General features: G+C 41.2%; 1 protein-coding gene across 1 annotated transcript in view; it reads left to right on the forward strand.

Annotated features, from left to right (window-relative positions):
* GRAMD2B (GRAM domain containing 2B) overlaps positions 1-19,154 on the forward strand; it is a 44,246-nt gene extending 25,092 nt beyond the window's left edge. The window contains exons 6-14 of the mRNA XM_068423360.1: positions 4,023-4,118; positions 5,096-5,167; positions 5,288-5,368; positions 6,074-6,185; positions 7,911-8,033; positions 8,226-8,313; positions 8,762-8,863; positions 10,664-10,757; positions 19,113-19,154. Coding sequence (XP_068279461.1) covers positions 4,023-4,118; positions 5,096-5,167; positions 5,288-5,368; positions 6,074-6,185; positions 7,911-8,033; positions 8,226-8,313; positions 8,762-8,863; positions 10,664-10,757; positions 19,113-19,154 — 810 coding nt within the window. The remainder of the gene's footprint in view (positions 1-4,022; positions 4,119-5,095; positions 5,168-5,287; positions 5,369-6,073; positions 6,186-7,910; positions 8,034-8,225; positions 8,314-8,761; positions 8,864-10,663; positions 10,758-19,112) is intronic.
* Positions 19,155-21,036: the final 1,882 nt, after the last annotated feature.

Below are 21,036 nucleotides of genomic sequence, written 5' to 3' on the forward strand. Positions count from 1 at the left end.
TACAGACAGTAATGCTATTCCTTAGCAATGTATTCATCACCAGAAGTTCACATTATTATGCAAGGCTAGAATACTACTAAAACTTATAAGTATTATTGAATACAATCACTGTTCAAAAGCAGTGCCCAAAAGTCACTCTAGAGCTGGAGCACTACTATTATTAAAGGTCAAGTCTCTCTCTTAAGGACTTCCTGTCTGAAAAAAATAGATGAAAGGAAAGGATCTGACATGCAGTGATGAGGGCATTGCCAAGCCCATGTAGCACAAACTGTACAAAAATATCTCTCTTGGGGTAAGTATGGAAAATAGGAGGAGGAGGAAGGAAGGCTGAAAAGTCTAAAGACTACAAGACTGTAGTTGGGGAACTGAAGGGAAGGATCAAGCATATTAAGACAAATAAAGAGGAAGAACTAAAACTGGGTTCTGAATTGAGTGGCAAAGGTCTTTGAGTGATTCTTCTAGCACTCCTGTTCTGGGTAAACAGAGAATGGCGAAAGAAAAAACAGTTTGCTGGGTTTTCACTTTTGAGTCTAGTATGAGGAGCAGAAGTGGGACATGAACAGTTGGGAATGTCCTAATTTACAAGATCATCGTTTACTCTTTCTCGATGAAGATATGACCCACCTAAGGCTTTGGCCCCTGTGATGAATGTTATGCATACAGGTAAGAATAAAGCCTTTCCAAAAAGATTTGTGTTCTGGTCCTGTTGATTCAGAGCTTTTGGAGTGGTTTTCTTTGTTTACATAAACTATTTTGGTTTTGAGCTTTTATTGGGAAACAGCTCTATTTGCTGCAAGGATTTCTTTGTCTTCTTTCTCATGTAGTTCCTTGAACAAAGTTCCTGGTTAGATCCAGACCCTTTTGTCACTGAATGGGGTGCTGAAACCAGTTTAGGAGTTGACAGTATCTCGTTTCTCTGCTGTCAACCGTTTTGATGGAACACAGTCTTTGAACTGGCTTTTTAGAAGGTGGAATAGGTTTAAAGAATGCTTAAAATTATTTACAACACATTGTTCATAGTGACTTATGGGTTATTGTGTTTTAGTACTTGGCTCAAGAAACTGAGTTATTGTTGATTCCTAGTTAATGGATTACATTAGTCATGCAGATGGTGTGTATGTCAGTGAAAGCCATGTGGCACAAAAAGAAGGAAATAAAAATTAACAAATTATTGGATACTGTCATTCATAATTAGTAACAGCTATCTTGGCAATTAAGTTTCATTAAAATTGAAGCTGCTATACTAGCAGTCTCCTCTTCCTCATGAACAAATGTGGCTACTTCAAACTGTGGGACAGCTTTCTAAATTCAAGCTAACCTAACTGTATACAAAAATCTGGTAGAATTCTACCAAGTGGACTAGAAAGACCTGTAAAACAAGATGCAGAATGATAATGATGTAGTACTAGGAAATTATCTTTGTCTACAGGGTTTTAAATGCAGGAATATATACATATTTATGTATACGATGAAAAGTGAAAACATATTACAAGGTAGGGTAGAGTGGACAGTATTTGTAAATGTGGCTATAGTGATAGTCCAGATTATTCAATTCTGGATCATTGTTTTCAAAAAACTTTGCGGGGAAAATGAAGAATGAAGGGGATAGGCCTGATCATTTACTTCCAGCTGTCTTCCCCTACCGCTGCAACACACACTTAAAGCTTTGTTCAGTCACATGCAGCAGGCACAAGCTTTTAGGAATACCATCAACAAAAAAGTGGGAATATCAGGGATATAATGAAAAATAATGTAATGGGAGAGGGAGGAGGAAATCCAGCTTGACAGGAAGAGGAACCTTAGCAGTCAGATACACTGACAAAGTTTCCAAGACAGAAAACCTCTATTGCTTAGAACTTGTAAAACGATTTAAACTTAGTGATAAAAGTGTTTTATTGTGAGAAATAGCAGATCTACACGTTCTAATAAATTATTCAACCAGAATCCTCTACCTGTAGAATTTTTTTTATTGAGAGCTTTGGTGGAGGGAATACCCATGCAAGTCAGGAGGTTTGAATCTGCAGTGTAAACACTGTGCATATTCAAAAACAGAAGATTGCTTCTGTGGGATTGAGTAGCCTTTGAAAGACATCACTGTCTTTCCAGGTAGTTCTGTTTTGGCTATATATATTGGCCTTGAGTCTTTCTTGGAGCTAAGTATTATCTTACACCTTTTAGTTGCTTGCCAAGTTGCCTGCAGGGAAGCCTTGTTTCTTGAAATAGTTATTACTCCAGATAGAAAAAAAAGTATTTTGCAGTGATTTTACCATTTTAATCTAATGCTGAGCTAACAGTGCAGTAAGCAAGTACTTAAGCCCACTTAAGTGCACTTTAGTCTTGATTACAGTAATGTTATCCATCAAAATAGCATGCAGTAGAATGCCATTAACATCTCTGATTTAAGGTTCTTTGAGGTGATCTGAACCAATTAAAAAACTTCTAAGCTGCTTTTTTATCATTACTATTAGCAGGATTTCTGCTGAAAAATATTCTGGGTTGGTTTTGGTTTGGTTTGCTGTTTGTTTGATTTTTTCTTAAAAAAGTGATGCATATTCTCTTCTGACTACCTGAGGATTCCGGGTTTTTCCCATCAAACACGCATCTTAGCTGCTCTCTTCTCCCCACTCCCAGAAAAAGCTGTTTTGGAAAGTGTTGCAAAAACTTTGTGGAACGATACAATACCCAGTTTAAGAAGAAAAGGTGTAGTGGAGGACCTGTTTAATTACCCATTTTCAAAAGACATGGCTTCTGAAGCAGGGCAAATACAGCAGCAATGGAAAAAGATCAATAGAACAAATGATGACCAGATTTACAGATTCTTAGACCCAGGCCTGGGACTAAGAATAATTAAAATTATATGCATTGGGTTGTTTTTTTTTCTACTAGCACACTTTTTTTAACAAAACTAAATACCAACTAAAGAGCCAGTTTCTAGCCTTTAGATGACAAGCAGATACTTGACTAGCCATACTTAAATAGTGGCTGGCGATCTTGCACCCAGGCTAATGTACACAAATACATTTTTTTGTAACCTGAGACAATTTTTCATTTCATGACTTTATGTTGCTATTCTGGACAAAAGTTAACAAGGTTTTGTGGAACTCTGCACAGAGTAACTTCATTTTCCTTCTGCACTGATGTGTTTTTAGTTCAATGATGTGATCACTCGTTGAACAATCTCTGGACACTTCTAATCTTGCTTCCAGATTTCTCAGGTAGTTGTGACAGCGTGTGCCAAAGGAATTTATAACAGGAGCTGTGTCCTAATCATGTGTATCCAGGATTATTATATTTGCCTAACTCTCTAAGCTCTGGGCTTTTCAACTGAAAGTCAAAACAGGTATCTGGGCCTTTGTAATGTGGGGTTTACAAAAAGAGCCCATACAGAATATCTGAAGTGAGATACTCTGAAACTTAGCAGGCATTACGCTAATGGGGTTGGGTGTAAACACAGAGCAGGAAGGAAAGATGAGAACTTTTCAATGTAAATGTAGACAGTCTGGATGGCACATACAGGAATCAATTTAAATAAGTCAGTGGGTATGTGGGTATTGGATCTTTCAACTTTACTGAAGGACGAGCTGTTTACTCAGCTGCTTGTTGCAGAGTAAAGGATCTGTAAGTAGTGAGAAGACTTTTTGTTCATTCTTCAACAAGCCTCTCTTGTCTGGTGTGTTCTGAAATGTTTTGTGTCTAAACAAAGCAGCCTAGCTTTAAGACTGGTTTGTTCTGCAGATCTACAGTGAACTAAGCCTGTATTCCTGTAAGAGCTGGAAGAGATCAGAAAGAAGGATGCAAAAAAAAGCCTGTATTGGCCTCTGATAAAAACAGAAGTAAAAATAGTTAGAAGATAGTAATGATCTGAAACCATACCTGTTCTATATGAAGTATTAGTAATCAGGGATGTAGTGGAAAAATCTAGGTCTGGCTTATTACAGTTGATAGGCTGGCTCCTTAGTGAAAGAGCATGCAGATTTGTATGTGCATATTGGGACTCTAACACTACATTGATCTTGTTTCAGATTAGTATACCTGTGCTCTCAGTGACGCTTTTGAAGAAAACCAAAACTGCCCTTCTTGTGCCAAATGCTCTGATCATAGCAACAGTCACAGATCGGGTAAGTAGAGGTAGAGGACGAAGCTATTGCGCTCTGCCTGCCTTCTTTTTAATTTTTTTTTCAACTTTTTTTTTCCCCCTACTCATTGGCAGCAATATGAAGGATTCTTGAAGGTAACAAGTGGCCATGTAAACAGCTATAGGAATTGGTCGCATGTGGGCATTTAGACTTAGGACCCTGGAGAATCTGATTTCTTAGGGGATGATTCTAGCTTCTTCTGCCTCCTCTCTTGCAACAGGCAAGAGCCATTTTTATTCCTGCTCCTGACTCCCTGTCTTTTTTCTTTGGATCTGCAGAAAACAAAACTATGTAGAACTTGGTGAGAAAATAAGAAACAGCATCTCTGGTTGCCACCTGCTCTCTGTAATCTATCACTCCCCCTTCTCCAAGACTGCTGTGTAGTAGCACTGGGGACACTGAAACAGCTAGGTCAGGAAGTGCATGCACAGAGGGTTACTTGCCTTGTTGGCAGCTCTGACAGTATTCTTTCATTTACTTGAGCCTCTTACCTGGCCAACAATACCTTAGGTGCACAAAATACAGTTGCTTACAGTGGTACTTAGGAATAGTAATTGCATCAACCAGTAGAAAATGTGATTATCTTAAAAGCAGATTTAGAAGCAGCCCATTTTCATCGCACAAATATTTTGTACAAAGCAAAAAGCAAGTTGTGGTTTGGGTTTTTTTTTTAAGGGGTAGGTAAACATAGTATGCAAAGTCTTTTTAAAAAAAAGAACCGATCGGGACTATGCTGTGGTTCCTGCAGCAGAACATGGTAACTTTTATGTGCCTGTTCTGTGTTCCTTGTGATTAACCTCAGGTCATAGGCTTAGAAGGAATGGAGGTTTTTCTTGCTGTATGAAAGTTCTTGAAAATAGTGACTTGATCAGCAAAACCACCTATCAGTTTTATTTAGATAAAAGGAAACTTGTTGTGTACACCTTTTCTCAAACAGTTTTGGAACTTTTGTTTTTCAGTACATGTTTGTCTCCTTGCTCTCCAGAGATACCACCTACAAGCTATTAAAATCTATCTGTAGACATCTTGAGGTAAGTACGAATGGGAGTGAAGATGGTATGTAGCTTTGTGTTCATTATTCCTGCTTTCCTGCTTTTAAATGCTAGGTAGTTTCTGAGTGTGTTCCTTGTTAACACTGCCGCTTTTTTCAGGATACGAGCATAGGCAACAGTCCAAATCCCTCTTCTCCAGAAAACAGCTTCAGGGCTGATCGTCCTACAACTCTGCCCTTGGTAAATGGCTTAGATGTTTGTTCTTTTGTTGCATAGCACCTTTCATTGCAAGTACTACTTACAATGTCTGAAGAAAGGAAATTGAAGGAAATTATAACATCTGTTTCTAAAATTTCTATGAGTTTTTTTAACGTTAGGAAGCAGTGGGAATGAATGGCATAGGTGTAATTTAGTCTGATCACATGCAGTATATGTACATGCATATGCTTTGGATACATTCCAAGATCTGTATGTTCTACATATCTCTCTTTAGCAGTCAGGTGTCACAGTGCTCCATACTGCCTTGAAGTTGCTTCTTCCTCTGCCATGAACAGTTTTTGAAGTGTTTCTAGTTGCAGTCCTTGCTCTGTTAGGCAGTTCAGACATCTGAAAGAGCTATGTAGCCACATGTGATGACCAGAGTCTAATTCTAGTAATGCCTGTCCTGGACTTCTCAGTTTGTCTAATTTAAGAGTCTCTTTCTTTTGCACACAGACTTAATCTCTTTACTTAAATGAAGGCAGCGGATGAGGCTTGAATTGTGGTGATCATACAGGGCTTATTTTGCTAACTTGATCTCAACATCTTGATGTCAGAGATTTTTCCTGGTTAAACAGTTTTAAAGCTGTAATTGTTGGCTCAGTTTCTAGAGGGAGGTCAGAGGAAATAAGGTTGTTCAGATTTAGAACAGGGCTGAGCTTTCTTGTGACTCTTTCTCCCCATCAGGATTTCAATGAAGACTATTCTGATCTGGATGGAATTGTGCAGCAGCGGAGACAAGAGATGGAAGAGTCCAGCAGCACAGGCTCACAGACCCCAGAGCTGGAATGCTTCCAAGGTAGGTGGGATCACAGGGCCCCAAGGAAATGAGAATGGCTTAGCTCTTAGTTTTGGTTTCTGTAATCCCCTTCTGATGTGGAATCTATATTCTCCACAGTCCTGGAGAATTACATGTTTTTTAAGGTCTTCCTCAAAGCCACAATAGCTGCGTTTCCATTATTATATCCCTTTGCAATCCAGATTCAGGCAATGCCTTGGTCAGCAGTGGATCTGATTTCTTACTACTGCCTCCAGCTGCTTATCCATGTACTATCTGCTCCCCACATCTGCCATCAGTTATGCTTGCAGAGATACAATGTAGGAGATGTTCCTCCTTTAAAAAAAAAGCAAAACAAACAAAAACTCCTGTTCTAAAGTAGTTCAAGTCACAGCGTAACTTCTAATCTATACAAATAACGTTCTGTACCGTGGTGGCTTTGGGTCATCAAAAAAGTTATTTTTGACATGTGTTTATGTGGTTTTGTTTTTTAAACCCTCATTTTATTCTTTGCAGTTAAGACACTTGAAGAGACTGTCCAAAGTTGTTCCTTCTTAACACTACTGTTTGTAGTCTCATATGCCTCAAGTTCTTCACCTAATTGGCAGGAATGCTATGTAGAAACTCTGCGTATAAGATCATAAGTATAGTGGAACTTGTTTTATGTAGCACATGCTGATTGTCATCAGCAAAACCTAGGGTATTATTCTGCTGTACAATTAATATATATTAATGTGTTGTTATGCTGTTATTACTCCAGGTTCCATCCTGACTATAAAAAATTTGTATGATAAACTTTTACCATTACTTTTAAATGAAATACTATAATTTTTTATAGCAGTTTTCTATCACATTAGTTTTAATTAACACTTATTTTTTTCCTATGTGTCTTTTGTTCAGTGGTATGATTTGGGGCTATTTGCTTTCATTGGTCTTTGATATTTACTGTGTGTGTATTTTTAATTGTTTGGTTGTGTTTGTGAAGCAGTAACTAAATTGTGGTGTCATCACTTGCCACATGAATGCTTCTAAATAATGATTTATCTTGCTGTCTTGCTTCCTTACAGCTAATAACTACTTCAAACCTTTCCATTTTCTTTTTCCACAATTAAAAAAACAATATCCAGTTAAAGAATCACCCTAGAAAAAGGAATTGAGGGTTGGGGGAACACATCTGTCACTTGTGATTCTGTTTCTTGTGCATCATTAGAGTGGTCCAGGGTGTGCAAGGAAAGCATGAACAAAACTGAGGCGTGACTGGATTTTTCTGTCCCATGTCTTTCAAGACATTGTCTGCGTTTAAAAAACAGGCAGGAAAGGGAGCTATAATCTCCTGTTTAAAGTGACAATGCAAGATCTTCATTTGGTGTTGCTATTAAACTCATTTGGAATCATTACTCTAGCATATTCCATCCTTTTAAGAGATTATATTTGTGTCTGTATAGTCTGCTGACTGGAAATTGAGTAACCTTCAAAGTGTGCACAGGCTGCCATCTTTCAAAGGATCTGGAAATGTAAATGCAGCACACATCATCCTCTTCCAGTTCGGGTGCTTCTTTATATTTTGTGATGATGTGGAATTACTATGCAAACTGTTTTAAGGCTACTAAACCAACTGCTGCTTTCTAAGTCCAGAAATGCATGTTTTAAAATCCTCCTCTTCCCCTACTCCTTGATTATCTTAAGATACCAATAGCTTCCTTTGACTTCGTATTTCAGCTTTATTAAAAGTCTTGCTTTTGACAGATTATCATGTCGTTGAGACACAGACTCACTTGGAAGTTTCCAAGACTGAGGCAAAGTCTGTCCGTTCAGATGCACACAGTAAACGTGGACCTGACGGAAAGGCCCAAAACAGTCCTCAAAATGGTAAGGAGTCAAGGGCAGATCTTCAGCTGGAGTTAGTTGAGATAAGTTTGCATAGTTATATCAGTTCACATAATCTGGAAGATCTCTTTCTGTTTATCCTTCTGTTTATATTATCTGTTGCATGCTTCAAAACACCGTTTGTGTGCCGTGGTCTGCTTTGATCAAAGTAACACTTGTTTCTTTTTCTCACAGGCCATTCTGAATCCTTCAGGTTCTTCCACAAAGTGAAGTCCCAGCAGCTCTTATCTCTGAACCATGTACTTATATTTTATGCAGTTCTGTAAGTTAGCAATTAATACCAAGACTGTAAAGATACTAGGATTTTCTTATGTTTACATAGATTAATATAATCTAAGATTTACTTGAAAAAAGGAAGTTATTGAGAAGTGTGGCCTTTATACTTTTCAGAAGTAGAAATGCTGGGGCAGGCTTACTTAACAGGCCTTTTACTTTTAAAAGCAGAAGGTCTTTTGGTTCAGGAAACGTTAGAAAAGTTTAAATACTTGCAAGTTCGCTTTACATGTCCCTTAGCAAAGCCATACTCAAGGCTGAGATTTTCATAACTTTCTGAATGCCACTGATGAGTATTCCTTAGGTTTTTCTAAGAATGATACCTTTATTATTCAACATGTACAAGTAACAATTTAAATGGCTTTTAACATTCAATTTGTCAGGTACCTCTAAAGTTTCCATTAACTGATGTACCACCTTATTTTTCTCTTTTACAGTGTTTGTGTATTAATATTTTCTACCTTCTACATGAGATATAAAATCAGTGTCCTGGAGGAACGTCTTATTTCCATCACATCCTTGGATTCACATATTAAGGAGTAAGATACACTCTGTAAAATTCTGGAGTTTTAAAATCTTTTTCCAGTATCTGTCATGCTCATCTGTTTTCTTCAGAAACCACTGTGATATTGTAGTGCCCTTGTGATACTTTAGTGTCCTGTAGTTCTTATATCTATACTAGCCTCATCTCACAGCTTTCCATTTAAGACTTTTAGTACAAATGTGATATATCATGGTGTACTACTGCCTTGAGAATGTTTCACATAGCTGTGAGTAACTTCAGTGTAACGCTGAAGTGAGCAGTTCCTTTCCAGAGCAATGATTCTGTGGAAAAGGTGTAACTTCTGCTTTCAGTCTTAATGTCATTTCACTAGCATAAGATGACAGAAGGTACTTCATAATCTTTGGGCTAATACATCTGACTTGCTTGTATAATGTTTTCTAAAGCTTTGGCCTGCCTATATCTGCTTTAGAAACTGATATCCTGTCTTGCTAAAATAAAATAAGATAAACCAAACCCACCCTACGAGGCCAAAACCAAATCAAACCAAAAAAAAATCCAAACACACCAAGGGAAGGTTCTTTGTGTTTTTGAAGAGGAAACAGGGAAAGGGGCCACTGTTCCATTGAGAGTCCCATTCTGTAGCTAAAGTCGTGGATGTCATCTGCCCCTGCATATTTTTTTTTTTTTTAATCTCCAAGTTGCATGGATAGGAAATACAGCAAACGTCAAATGGAGAGGCAGTGCAGGGGCGTACACCACAGCAATATGAGACTGTAAGTTGTGTCAGCTTCCTATTCCTCTCTTAGGACAGAAGGCAGTTAACTGGATACTACTGAGAATACTAATCAACTTTATTCAGCGTTAAATTTTGCATTAACTCTTCTCCCATCCATATAACTGATTTATTTTGTGAGCTGCTCTGAAAAATATGGCTTAAAAAGTCATTTCTAAATGTCACTGCAAAACCTGTAGCCACATGCAGCGTGAGTGGGAATGCTGACAGCTGGAGAAACACCACCTGAAAAACAGAGGGGGAAAACAAAATTCAGGGCAGAGCTGTACCCAGGCTGGGTGGAACTGCCTCAAAGTGTTTCAAACCTGTAGCAAGTTCTTGAATAAGGGTGCTTCTTAATTCAGCTTTCTTTGATGACCCATCCATGACGAACAGGTCACTCTGACAATGCACATTGTTCATATTGAACAATGACCATGCTGCTTAGGATCCAACTGCTCTTAGCTGTCTTCTGTGCAAAGCAGTAGGACTTGTATGTATGTGTCAGGAGACAGAGCTAGGTTCTTGACAAAAAAGAAATAGGGAGGAAATGGTTCTTTATCTTAAACAGGCTTGCATTTGTATTTTACCAGTAATGCAAGGAGAGGGGTAAACCTACCTCTAATAGTAGCTGTTTTCCCACTTTTGTCATGTTTGGATTAGCAGGATGCTGTGTCCCTCTTCGGAAGTGCTCTTACACGAGAAACTCCTGTTTTATGTTGCTCTGATCCCAAACAGTACAAGATACAGGATGAGCTAATGTGCACTTCTACAGTGTCAAAACTGGGATTTTTGATTTCCTGCAAGTCACAGGACATGGAACTTACGCAACTTTTCAATTTATTTCCAGTGGAAATAGCTGTAAAGTTTTCACTCCAAACTTCTGGAGAATAAGACAACATAAAGAATGTAGTCAAGAGTGCAAAAGTGACTTAGGCCTTCGTTTCTGTGAACAAGTACAGTTCACAGTGTCGCCATTGTATTCCCATCTACATGTATCTCTCAGTTCTGTTTTCCTCTTTTTCACTTCTGTTGTACTTACTCATTCGTTCTGTTTGACAGACATCCAGTGCGCCAAGGTTTGGGATCTCATCTGCAAATTAATGCTGATGCCCTTTGTGATGAGTTAACTGCTAATCTTATAAAATTGGAAAAGGTAACTTCCTAGAATATAATGCAAATACTGATACACTAGTCAGATTCATGCTAAATTTCTATGATCTGTTATTTTCAAAAGTGCCAAGCCACCCCCAGATTTGATACTAGACGCTGGCATGTTTTCCTAGACAAAGGACTGGTTTTTGGACTAGAAATTAGCCCAAGTACAAGCATTGGTATGTGTAGATGTTTGGCCTTGAGCTGAGGTTTACAGCCAGGAATACTAATAAACTGGACACTTCAGGGGTAATTATTGTGTGTAACAATCTCAATTTTTTACTTGTTCATCAAGGCTAAGGATTCTGAACTTCATCTTTGTTACTATTTGATGAAATTTTCTTTGTGGGGCTTTTGTTTGAGTTGTGTATTTTTGATTAAGAAAAATGATGCTGGCTTTTATATGTAGTCAGCCGCTTCATATGAAGTGTCTGGAATCTGCCTGTTTAACTTTATTAGCACAAATGCTGCTGCACCAGTTGTGTAGTTCGCCATACCTGACCTTTACTTTTTACTAAACTAAATGCAAATGCAAAACTAAATGCACTTATTGACTTAAATTGGAAACCTATGCAAAACAAGAGTGGGTGTGCAGACCTTATTTCCACTTCAGGTGTTGTGGTGGACTAACCTTGGCCAGCAGACAGATGCCCACCCAGCCGCTTTCTCACTCCCCTTTACTAGCAGGGCAGGGGGAGAAAATAGGATAAGGAAGATAAGGTCAAGATAAAGGCAGGTATATTGCTTACCAGTTACCATCACAGGTAAAACAGACTTGACTTGGGGAAAATCAATCTAATATAGTGCCAGTTAAAATAGATTTGGGTAGTAAGAAACAAGGACAAACAATAGAACATTACCTTTCCTCCCCCCTGTCCCAGGCTCAACTTCACTCCTTCGCTCCTGACTCCTCACACCACTCCCTGCCCCCCAAGTGAGACTGGTTGGGGGTTACAATCAGTACATAACAATTTTCTCTCTGCTCCTCCTTTCTTCCCCTATCTTCCCCCTTGTCCTGGTTTGGCCCAAACCAGGCCAATTAGTCTTAGAGAAACCAAGGTCACTGCTAAATTCCTCACTGCTTACGAGTGAAGAGCCGAAGGGGGGTCACAGCTGCAGGGAGGAGCAGACAGGGCAGGTGACCCAAGATTGACCAACAAGATATTCCATCCCACACACGTCATTCTCACTTTCCTATTTATCACTAACCCACTGCCTCCTGGAGGTGGGGCCCAGGAGGGAGGGGCCCTCCTGTCTCCCACTGATTGGTACCAGCTTTGCCAATTCTCCAGTTAAAAGCCTGCAGGTGTGATGGCAGGAGGAGCTACTGCAGTTTCCCCTCTGCCCGTGCTGGGGGGAGCTACTGCAGTTTCCCCTCTGCCTGTGCTGGGGGGAGCTACTGCATTTTCCCCTCTGCTTGTACTGGGGGGAGCAACTCTGCCTGAGGAGGATTTCCAAGCTCTCAGTCTTGGTTTTGTATATATTTGTATATATTTGTCTATATTAGATTATTTCTATTATTATTGTTATTATACTCTTTTTCATTATTATAGTTTATTAAAACTGTTTTAACTTTCCAACCCATAAGTCTCTCTCCCTTTTCCCTTTCCCTTAGCGGGGGGGGAGAGGGTTAACAGAGAGCATCTGCCACCTGGTTAATAGCCAGCCCAGCTTTAAACTGTGACAGATTTATTGGCGCCCAACGTGGGGCTCGAGAGAAGCTCCAACAGGTTGCTCTGATAAGTTGAATCCTGGCTCTGGTGGGAGGAGACCCAGAGAGCTCAGCTGAGAGAATATCAGATTTCTTTGAGATTTACGAGGGGTTGGAAAGTTAAAACAGATAGTGAAGATGGTGATGTCATTTTTGAATGCTGTGTTATCTCATCTTTTTATGGAGTTTCTTTCACAGTTGAGTATTGCAATGCTGCCTTACCTGCCGTGGGCACTGTGTTATTGCTTGCTTCTTATGAATGTTTACATGCAGTTTAGCAGTGGGCGCTGGTCAAAATGTATTGTTTTGGTATGGGGTTTGATACTGATTTATGCTGTGATAAACTGGGCAGTTAATATTCCAATCTCTTATCTCTATGACACAATGATGGGTAGCTTTAATCGAATCAGTAGCAGCGACTTCATTTGCACGCTCCAGGCGTCCTTCAGCTGATTCTGTTAATGATTACACTTCCAGTTTTACTTTGGGAAATAGTACCTTCTCCTTTTCTGCCAAGCTGATTCCACTAGATTTTGCGAAATTAAGATGGTGCTGTCTAGGTGGCATGTTTTTATTTTTGGTTGTCCTGAATGTGTTTCTGATGTGGGATAAGATTAAATATCGGTGCAGGGACAGTTGTAGGTGTTATGCAGCCACCTCAGATCCTACAGTGTGTACTGCCGCTACAGCCACTAAACCCACTGAAGCCTCGGCAGCCTGTACCACAGCTGCTACACCCCCCAAGATGGCCACTGCAGCTACTCAGACTCCAGCATCTATCGAGTCTGTACCAATCGCTCCTGTAACCAGGAAGAAATACCAAAAGAAATCAGCTCGTGAAGAGAAGGATGATGACTCAGAGCCTTCTAAGGCAGAGCCATCATATGACCCAGGTGAGGGCCCTTCTCAGGCAGAGTTAGGGCCCGACACAGATGGGGGTTTCCTCGATCGTCCTTTTAAAGCAGACCCATCACAGAAGAAAGGTCCTTCTAAAGCAGAACTATCACAAGAGGAGGACTCGGACGTAGAGATAACCTACCACTCCTTATCCCTGAAGGACCTGAGAAATATAAGGAAAGACTTCAGCCGTTATGACGGTGAGCCTATTATTACCTGGTTGCTCCGATGCTGGGATAATGGGGCAGATAGCATGCAATTAGATGGCAGAGAAGCCAGACAGTTGGGATCCCTGTCCAGAGATGGTGGTATTGATAAGGCACTCGCAAGAAAGTCAAACACTATCAGTCTCTGGAGGCGACTCTTGTCAGCTGTAAAGAGCAGGTATCCCTATAAAGATGATGTTATGAGCCACCTAAGCAAATGGACCACTATAGAAAAAGGTATTAACTACCTTAGACAACTAGCTGTGCAAGAGATCATTTATAGACACCCACGGGACATTGTAGATCCTGTAGATCCTGATGAAGTGGAATGCAACCGATCCATGTTCCGGAAGGTTGTGAAGAATGCTCCACCAACATATACCCATACATTGTCAATATTAGTCTGGGGAGAAGATGATATGGCACATTCTACTGTGGGCGAAATGGCTAACTGTATGCGACAGTATGAAGATAGTATTTCTTCCCCACTGCAGGCACGCATCTCGGCTGTGGAAGAACTGACTAAGGAGAACAAGGACTCATTTAAACAACTGTCAGACAAACTGTCCATGATCGAGAATAAACTTGACTCTCTACCTACACAGGCGCGCGTTGCAGCCGTTAAGAGAAAACGTTCTCCTACAGGACCAGCTCAAAGGAAACAGAACACATCACGAGGTATCCTGTGGTTTGCCCTGCGTGGTTATGGGGAGGACATGAACAGATGGCATGGACAACCTACCAGTACCCTACAGGCACGAGTACGTGAGTTGCAAGCTAACAGAAATACCAGAGAGAATTTTCCTAGGAGGATGGCTGCTCCAGTTACCAGTGAGCAGGACCCCAGCCAGGGTAGATGGGGCTCAAATCACTTTTTCCCAAGTGTGAATAGGAGAAATGAAGGTCCAGTCCCTGTGAGCAGCACGAATCCATTTCTTAATTGAGGTGACAAGTGCTGAAGGAGCCCCACCATATAATGAATTACCAGAGGATGAGAAGCAGTATGCCCTGTTCACCGATGGATCCTGCCGTCTTGTAGGAAAGCATCGGAAGTGGAAAGCTGCTGTATGGAGTCCCATACGACGAGTCGCAGAAGCCACAGAAGGACAAGGTGAACTATTTTTAGTTCGGTGGGCTCATGACACTTCAGGTCATCAAGGGAGAGATGCAACATACAGATGGGCTCGTGACCGAGGGGTGGACTTAACCATGGACTCTATTGCACAGGTTATCCATGATTGTGAAACATGCGCCGCAATTAAGCAAGCCAAATGGTTAAAACCTTTGTGGTATGGGGGGCGGTGGTTGAAATATAAATATGGGGAGGCCTGGCAAATTGACTATATCACACTCCCTCAAACCCGCCAGGGTAAACGCTATGTGCTTACCATGGTGGAGGCGACCACCGGATGGTTGGAAACATACTCTGTGCCCCATGCCACTGCCCGGAACACTATTCTGGGCCTTGAAAAGCAAATCTTGTGGCGACACGGCACGCCAGAGAGAATTGAGTCGGACAATGGGACTCATTTCAAAAACAGTCTCGTAGACAACTGGGCCAAAGAGCATGGCATCGAATGGGTATATCACATCCCCTATCATGCACCAGCCTCTAGGAAAATTGAACGGTATAATGGGCTGTTAAAAACTACCCTGAAAGCAATGGGGGGTGGAACCTTTAAAAACTGGGATAAACATCTGGCACAAGCTACCTGGTTAGTTAACACCAGAGGATCTGGCACAAGCTACCTGGTTAGTTAACACCAGAGGATCTATCAATCGAGCTGGCCCTGCTCAGTCAGACTTTCTACATACAGTAGAAGGAGATAAAGTCCCTGTGGTGCATGAAAGGAATCTATTGGGAAAAACTGTGTGGATTCTTCCTGCAACGGGCAAAGGTAAACCCATTCGTGGGATTGCTTTTGCTCAGGGACCTGGATGTACTTGGTGGGTGATGTTGCAAGATGGCGAAGTCCGATGTGTCCCTGAAGGTGATCTGATTCTGGGTGAGACTACTTAAGTCTGAACTGTATGTTGTTGCTGCATAAGTGTCTTTCAGGTTAAGACAGTGGTGATGAGACCGGAGCTAGCTTCATCAAGTGGCGTCCAGTAACCTCCTCGAGTCTGACATCTTTAACCTGCAACCCGTGGGCACGAACCATGACAAAAGAGAGACCGCTAGCCAGAGAGACTGCTGAGAGACTGCTAGCCAGATGGAAACCCACAATCCTGAACCAAATGAACTTAATGAACTTTTTGTATAGAGGTGAATCATAAACTAGGGATATGTGTATATATATTTGAAAATGAAAAGGTAGTGGTGATCTGAGTATGACGTGAATGGTATGGAATAAGGGGTGGAATGTCCTGGTTTGGCCCAAACCAGGCCAATTAGTCTTAGAGAAACCAAGGTCCCTGCTAAATTCCTCACTGCTTACGAGTGAAGAGCTGAAGGGGGGTCACAGCTGCAGGGGGGAGCAGACAGGGCAGGTGACCCAAGATTGACCAACGAGATATTCCATCCCACACACGTCATTCTCACTTTCCTATTTATCACTAACCCACTGCCTCCTGGAGGTGGGGCCCAGGAGGGAGGGGCCCTCCTGTCTCCCACTGATTGGTACCAGCTTTGCCAATTCTCCAGTTAAAAGCCTGCAGGTGTGATGGCAGGGGGAGCTACTGCATTTTCCTCTCTGCCCGTGCTGGGGGGAGCTACTGCATTTTCCCCTCTGCTTGTGCTGGGGGGAGCAACTCTGCCTGAGGAGGATTTCCAAGCTCTCAGTCTTGGTTTTGTATATATTTGTATATATTTGATTATTTCTATTATTATTGTTATTATACTCTTTTTCATTATTATAGTTTATTAAAACTGTTTTAACTTTCCAACCCATAAGTCTCTCTCCCTTTTCCCTTTCCCTTTCCCATAGCAGGGGGGAGAGGGTTAACAGAGAGCATCTGCCACCTGGTTAATAGCCAGCCCAGCTTTAAACCGTGACACCCCTGCAGCAGCATGGGCTCTCTGTGGGCCACGGAGCACCTCCTCCCACTCCTCCTTCTCCTTCAAGGTCACCACAGACCTTGGTGTTCCTTCTGCTGTTTCTCACCCTCTTACTCTCCTCCTTTCTCTGTTTGGTGTTTTTCCCCTTTCTTAAATACACTTTCCCAGAGGCTCCACCACTTACTTGGTTGAGAGGCTTAGTGCTGTGCCCTGCCATGGGTCCATTGAAGGCTGCTGGAATGGCTGTGTCCAGCCCTGGCCTCTTCCCACAGCAACTGCCCCTACAGCCCCCTGTCCTGCCCCTGCCCCCAAACCTTGACAATTGCACCCAGTACAGGTGCATGAAAAAAGTATTAGTGGAGCAAACCCAAAAGTTACTTGAATTCCTATGTGCTTAAGTCACATGGGTTATTTTTCCCTCTGTTTCTAAAACTGAGTGCATGCCAAGGTCTTTCAACACCTTTTTGTTCCAAACAAAGTTTCTCAAATAGTATAAAGCTAGGATTATATAGTATCACTGTTCACCTGTGTGGCATAGGTTTTACAAAGACTGCCAAAAAGAGGTTTCTCCCCGGACATCTCCACCCCTTTAGCTGTGGAAGTCTAGAGTAATGCTAGCATAACCCCTCTGTATGCTCTGGATAATAACAATATGAATATGTGGGGAAAATGCTTACCAGATGATTACCAGATACAATCTTCAGCCAAATTAGGTCATTTAAGAGGTTACTGCTTTCCAGCTCTCTGGGACAGGCTGACAAGATGGTTCATAGGAGACCTTCATTTCATTTCAGTGGGAAGCCAGCCAACCAGCCTTCTGCAGCACGGCTGGGCACTTTCCCACTCTCTTACATAGTCTCTGCTTGCAGACGCAGTAAAAGGCAGCTGGGTGGTCAGATCATTCAGCTGTTCCCAGAGAAGTGACCCTCTGTCCTGAATTAGAGTCTTAAGTCATGTGCTTTTTTCAGTTCGTGTCTACAGGATTGGACCCTTAGAGTCTTACCTTGTATTTGCCAAATACTCAAGACACAATCAACTGCTGTGCGTACAAGCTAAATGAGTATTGCCTGTAGCTGCATATTGCCACAACCCAGTCCTCTCTAATCTAGATGAGCAGTGGTTAGAACAGGATGTTTGACCGTGCCCTTGCCCTGCAAAACTGGTAGAAATCTAATAGCTTTATGCTCTCTGTGCAAAGTTACTGCAGTTGTGTAACTGTTTCATATGCCTTAGCGAGAAGCGCTGGTAATTGTCTGCAGCTGACTTCAGCAGCAAAGGTAGCATAAAAGTTCCACTGTAACTTGTCGTCTCTCCCCTTGCTTCCTGTGCGACCATAGCATTGTAAACTAGAGCACAGACATTATCTAGGTTAAAAACTAAAAATTACTCTCCAGTTAAAAAATGTTCAGTGCCAAGAGTATGTTGCAGTGACTTTTTCAGAGTGACCTTGTGATTTTTACAAGCTCTACTTCATACTTGGAGCCTAGGATTTACAATGGTTTAGCAGAATTTTGCTTTGGCATTTAAGTGTATTTAACAGGTAGTTAAAATATACCATATCTATTAGAGGATAAAGCGTTAAATTAAAGAACGGAAAACATGGTCTAATGTTATTCATTCCCTTACTGTAATGCAGCTTGTGAAAAGGAAATTCCTGTGTATGCGTTGTGACTCATAAAATTAGGTGCTTCTTACTGTTTTCCTTTCCCCAAAATGCCCTCCTTGAAAAAGGTGTGCATCTGGGCTAGAAATCATGAGGTAGGATTAAGAAGTGGCATCCTTGAACAGAAAGTACAATGGCTTCTCAAATTAAAGTCTGAAAGTAGCTGTGACTAAACCTTACGTAGCCAGTGACTGCTAGTTACTAAGAGAGAACACTTGTGCCAGGGGATGCGACCCACTATAGTTCCCGCTCAGCTTTTAAGGACAAGGAGATGAAACGTAGATAAATAGGGTTGGTAAAATAGGTCTGTGTGAATCATCCTTGATGATGTGACTGGCTGGCATTGCCTTCAGTATAACTAAGGGAAGACAACCCACAATCAATACACTAAATCTAGCAAATGGGACATGTCTGCTAATGGTTAGAAGACCTTATTTTGCTGCGCACGCATCATAGCCAGTTGTGTAGCCGTAGCTGTTACAAAACTAGTTGAATTGTCCACTTAAGCCTAAGAGCTGCAACTTTGAAGTTTGAGGCTTTTATTGGGTTTTGATAGAGTTAAAAATAATTGGATTTTTTGTCCCTTTCTTTCTAGCTCTAGGGTTTTTTATATCTTATTTTGTCATACCTAATGAAGGAGAGAATCTATAGGAGGAAATTGCAGGAGATGTAATACAAAAGCTAGGTGTGCTGCTAGCCGATTGTATCCAGATGTTTCCTCTGACTCTAGAGCAGAAAGCATTTAACATGAATACCATTGGTATGAATAGTTGTGACAATTAACATGCACACAGAGAGTATATTGAAGGGTATGTCTTGATTTTTTTTTAATACAGTGTAACACTTCCTGCCTCCCAATTATTTTTCTCTCTTTTTCTAAGATACAGAACAACTTACAAAAACTACTTGAAGATGGTGAATGAAACGTTCATGTTCATGGGCTGCTTCATACCTCATTCTTCTCTCTTGACAAACAGTTCCAAAGGAGCTCTGCTGACCAGAGTTCAAGCTTCTTTATTTTCAGTCCAAGCCAAGCTTAAACTACTGTAAAGCTCATGTCATAATGCAGAAAGTCAGTTTATTCTTGTGTTTTGAAAACATATGTTTTGATCTACGTGTATCTGTGTTTTGAAAATAAGGGGATTTTTCCTTCTCTGTTGTGTGTGAATTGATGGATTTTATTGCTTGCTTGATTCTAGGCTTGCTTACAGCAGTGCAAACCTGGTGCAGCTCCTTTTACCTCAGCATTTGCTTTCTGCCTATTGTCATTGAAGTGCAAATACAAAGGATATCACTCATGACTGGTGCTGAGGTGTTGTGTGAATGAGCTGGTATCTGTCTCAGCTGTGGTTATGGATCAGTGCTATGCTCTTCATTTTTACGTATTTGTGCCCTGGCCTCCCAAAGATCAGGAAACAGACACCTCTGGATTTGGTTATGTGAGCTTCTGAATGTTCGAGGTGTGCTCAGTTCTCACGTGCTGTAAAAAGGCTCAATTCTACTTTCTGTGGCATTGCATCACTGCTGACAGCAAGGTCTGTTTCTGCTGGGCATTCAATTTCCATTGAAGTCAAGCTTGAAATAGTATGGACTCGCCAGCTTACAATCAAGTTGCTTACGAATAGCAATATGGGTACAACATATCTGCACAACTTAGAACTGACAGGTTTTTTGTCCACTCATATGGTCTCTGTCCGTTAAGTTAATCAGTGTGAAGACCCTCAGTCAGCGTTCCTTGGAGTTGCATGGGATTTTGGTTGGCTGAGCAAGAGCAATTTGTGTTCCAGTTGATGGAAATCTAGTCTTGGTATGTGACTTGGGGGACCAGATATTTCCACGTAATCGGAACTTGTGCATTAATGATGCAGCAATACAATCAGTAGAGTGAATGAAAAAGCGGACACCTGCTTTGTTATATCATACGATTTTTTTCACAGTGCCTAAGATCAGATAACTGGGGATTTTAGCTTTCTCATTTCTGGTTAGTTTTTAAAAAGCAATATTTAGGATAATAACAACTAGTACCTGTAAAGTAACAGTATTGTTTATAATATGCTATGCATTTTATAACCATTTCTGTGAAATGTACCTACTTTGTTTAAATAAACTTTTTTAAAACAAGCAACTCAGTACTGTAATTTGGATGAACCCAATTCCATCCATCAGTTTCAGTCAAATGTGATACTCCTGATCTGAGTAAGCTCAACCCTCACAGTACAAAGTTTCTGCAAAACCCAGTACCCAACACAAAGGGTTAGGAACTGCATCTTGCTTATGTGCTTCCTTTTACTCAGCTGTACTCAAGGTCTTTCCAGACTGCAACAGTAGGAGCAAATCTGGACCCCAGAGTTTTGAGGAAATGCTAGTAGTTTTCTCAGGTGATTCCTTCTTGAAGGATATTAGATGAGTATTGTGATGTTGAGGCAGCTGAGAGAGCCCTATGTGCTCTCTAATGTGCCTGCCTGGCTCAAGTTTCCAGCTAAGCATGGTCTGTCAGAGATCTATGAGATTTGACTGTTCTCCTTGTTGCAGCCTCTGCCTTTCCTTCCTCAGCTGTCATGAGGAGGATGTCTTGGGGACGTCACACTGTTCAGAAGTCAGTGCACAGTTGGGCAGTGTGTAGTACTGCTGTACTTCCAAAATGGGAGACGGAGCACACACAAGACCCTGTGGGGGTGAAGTTTAGATGTGTGCGTGGAGTGGTTTCAATCCTGCAATTCAATCTTGTGACTGAAGAGGAGGGGTTTGCCCCAACCCTGGTTTTAAGGGAAGTAACACCAGCAGTGAAAAGCTGCTTCCTGTGAG

The sequence above is a fragment of the Nyctibius grandis genome, chromosome Z (assembly GCF_013368605.1).
Source record: "Nyctibius grandis isolate bNycGra1 chromosome Z, bNycGra1.pri, whole genome shotgun sequence".
NCBI classification, from domain to species: Eukaryota; Metazoa; Chordata; class Aves; order Nyctibiiformes; family Nyctibiidae; genus Nyctibius; species Nyctibius grandis.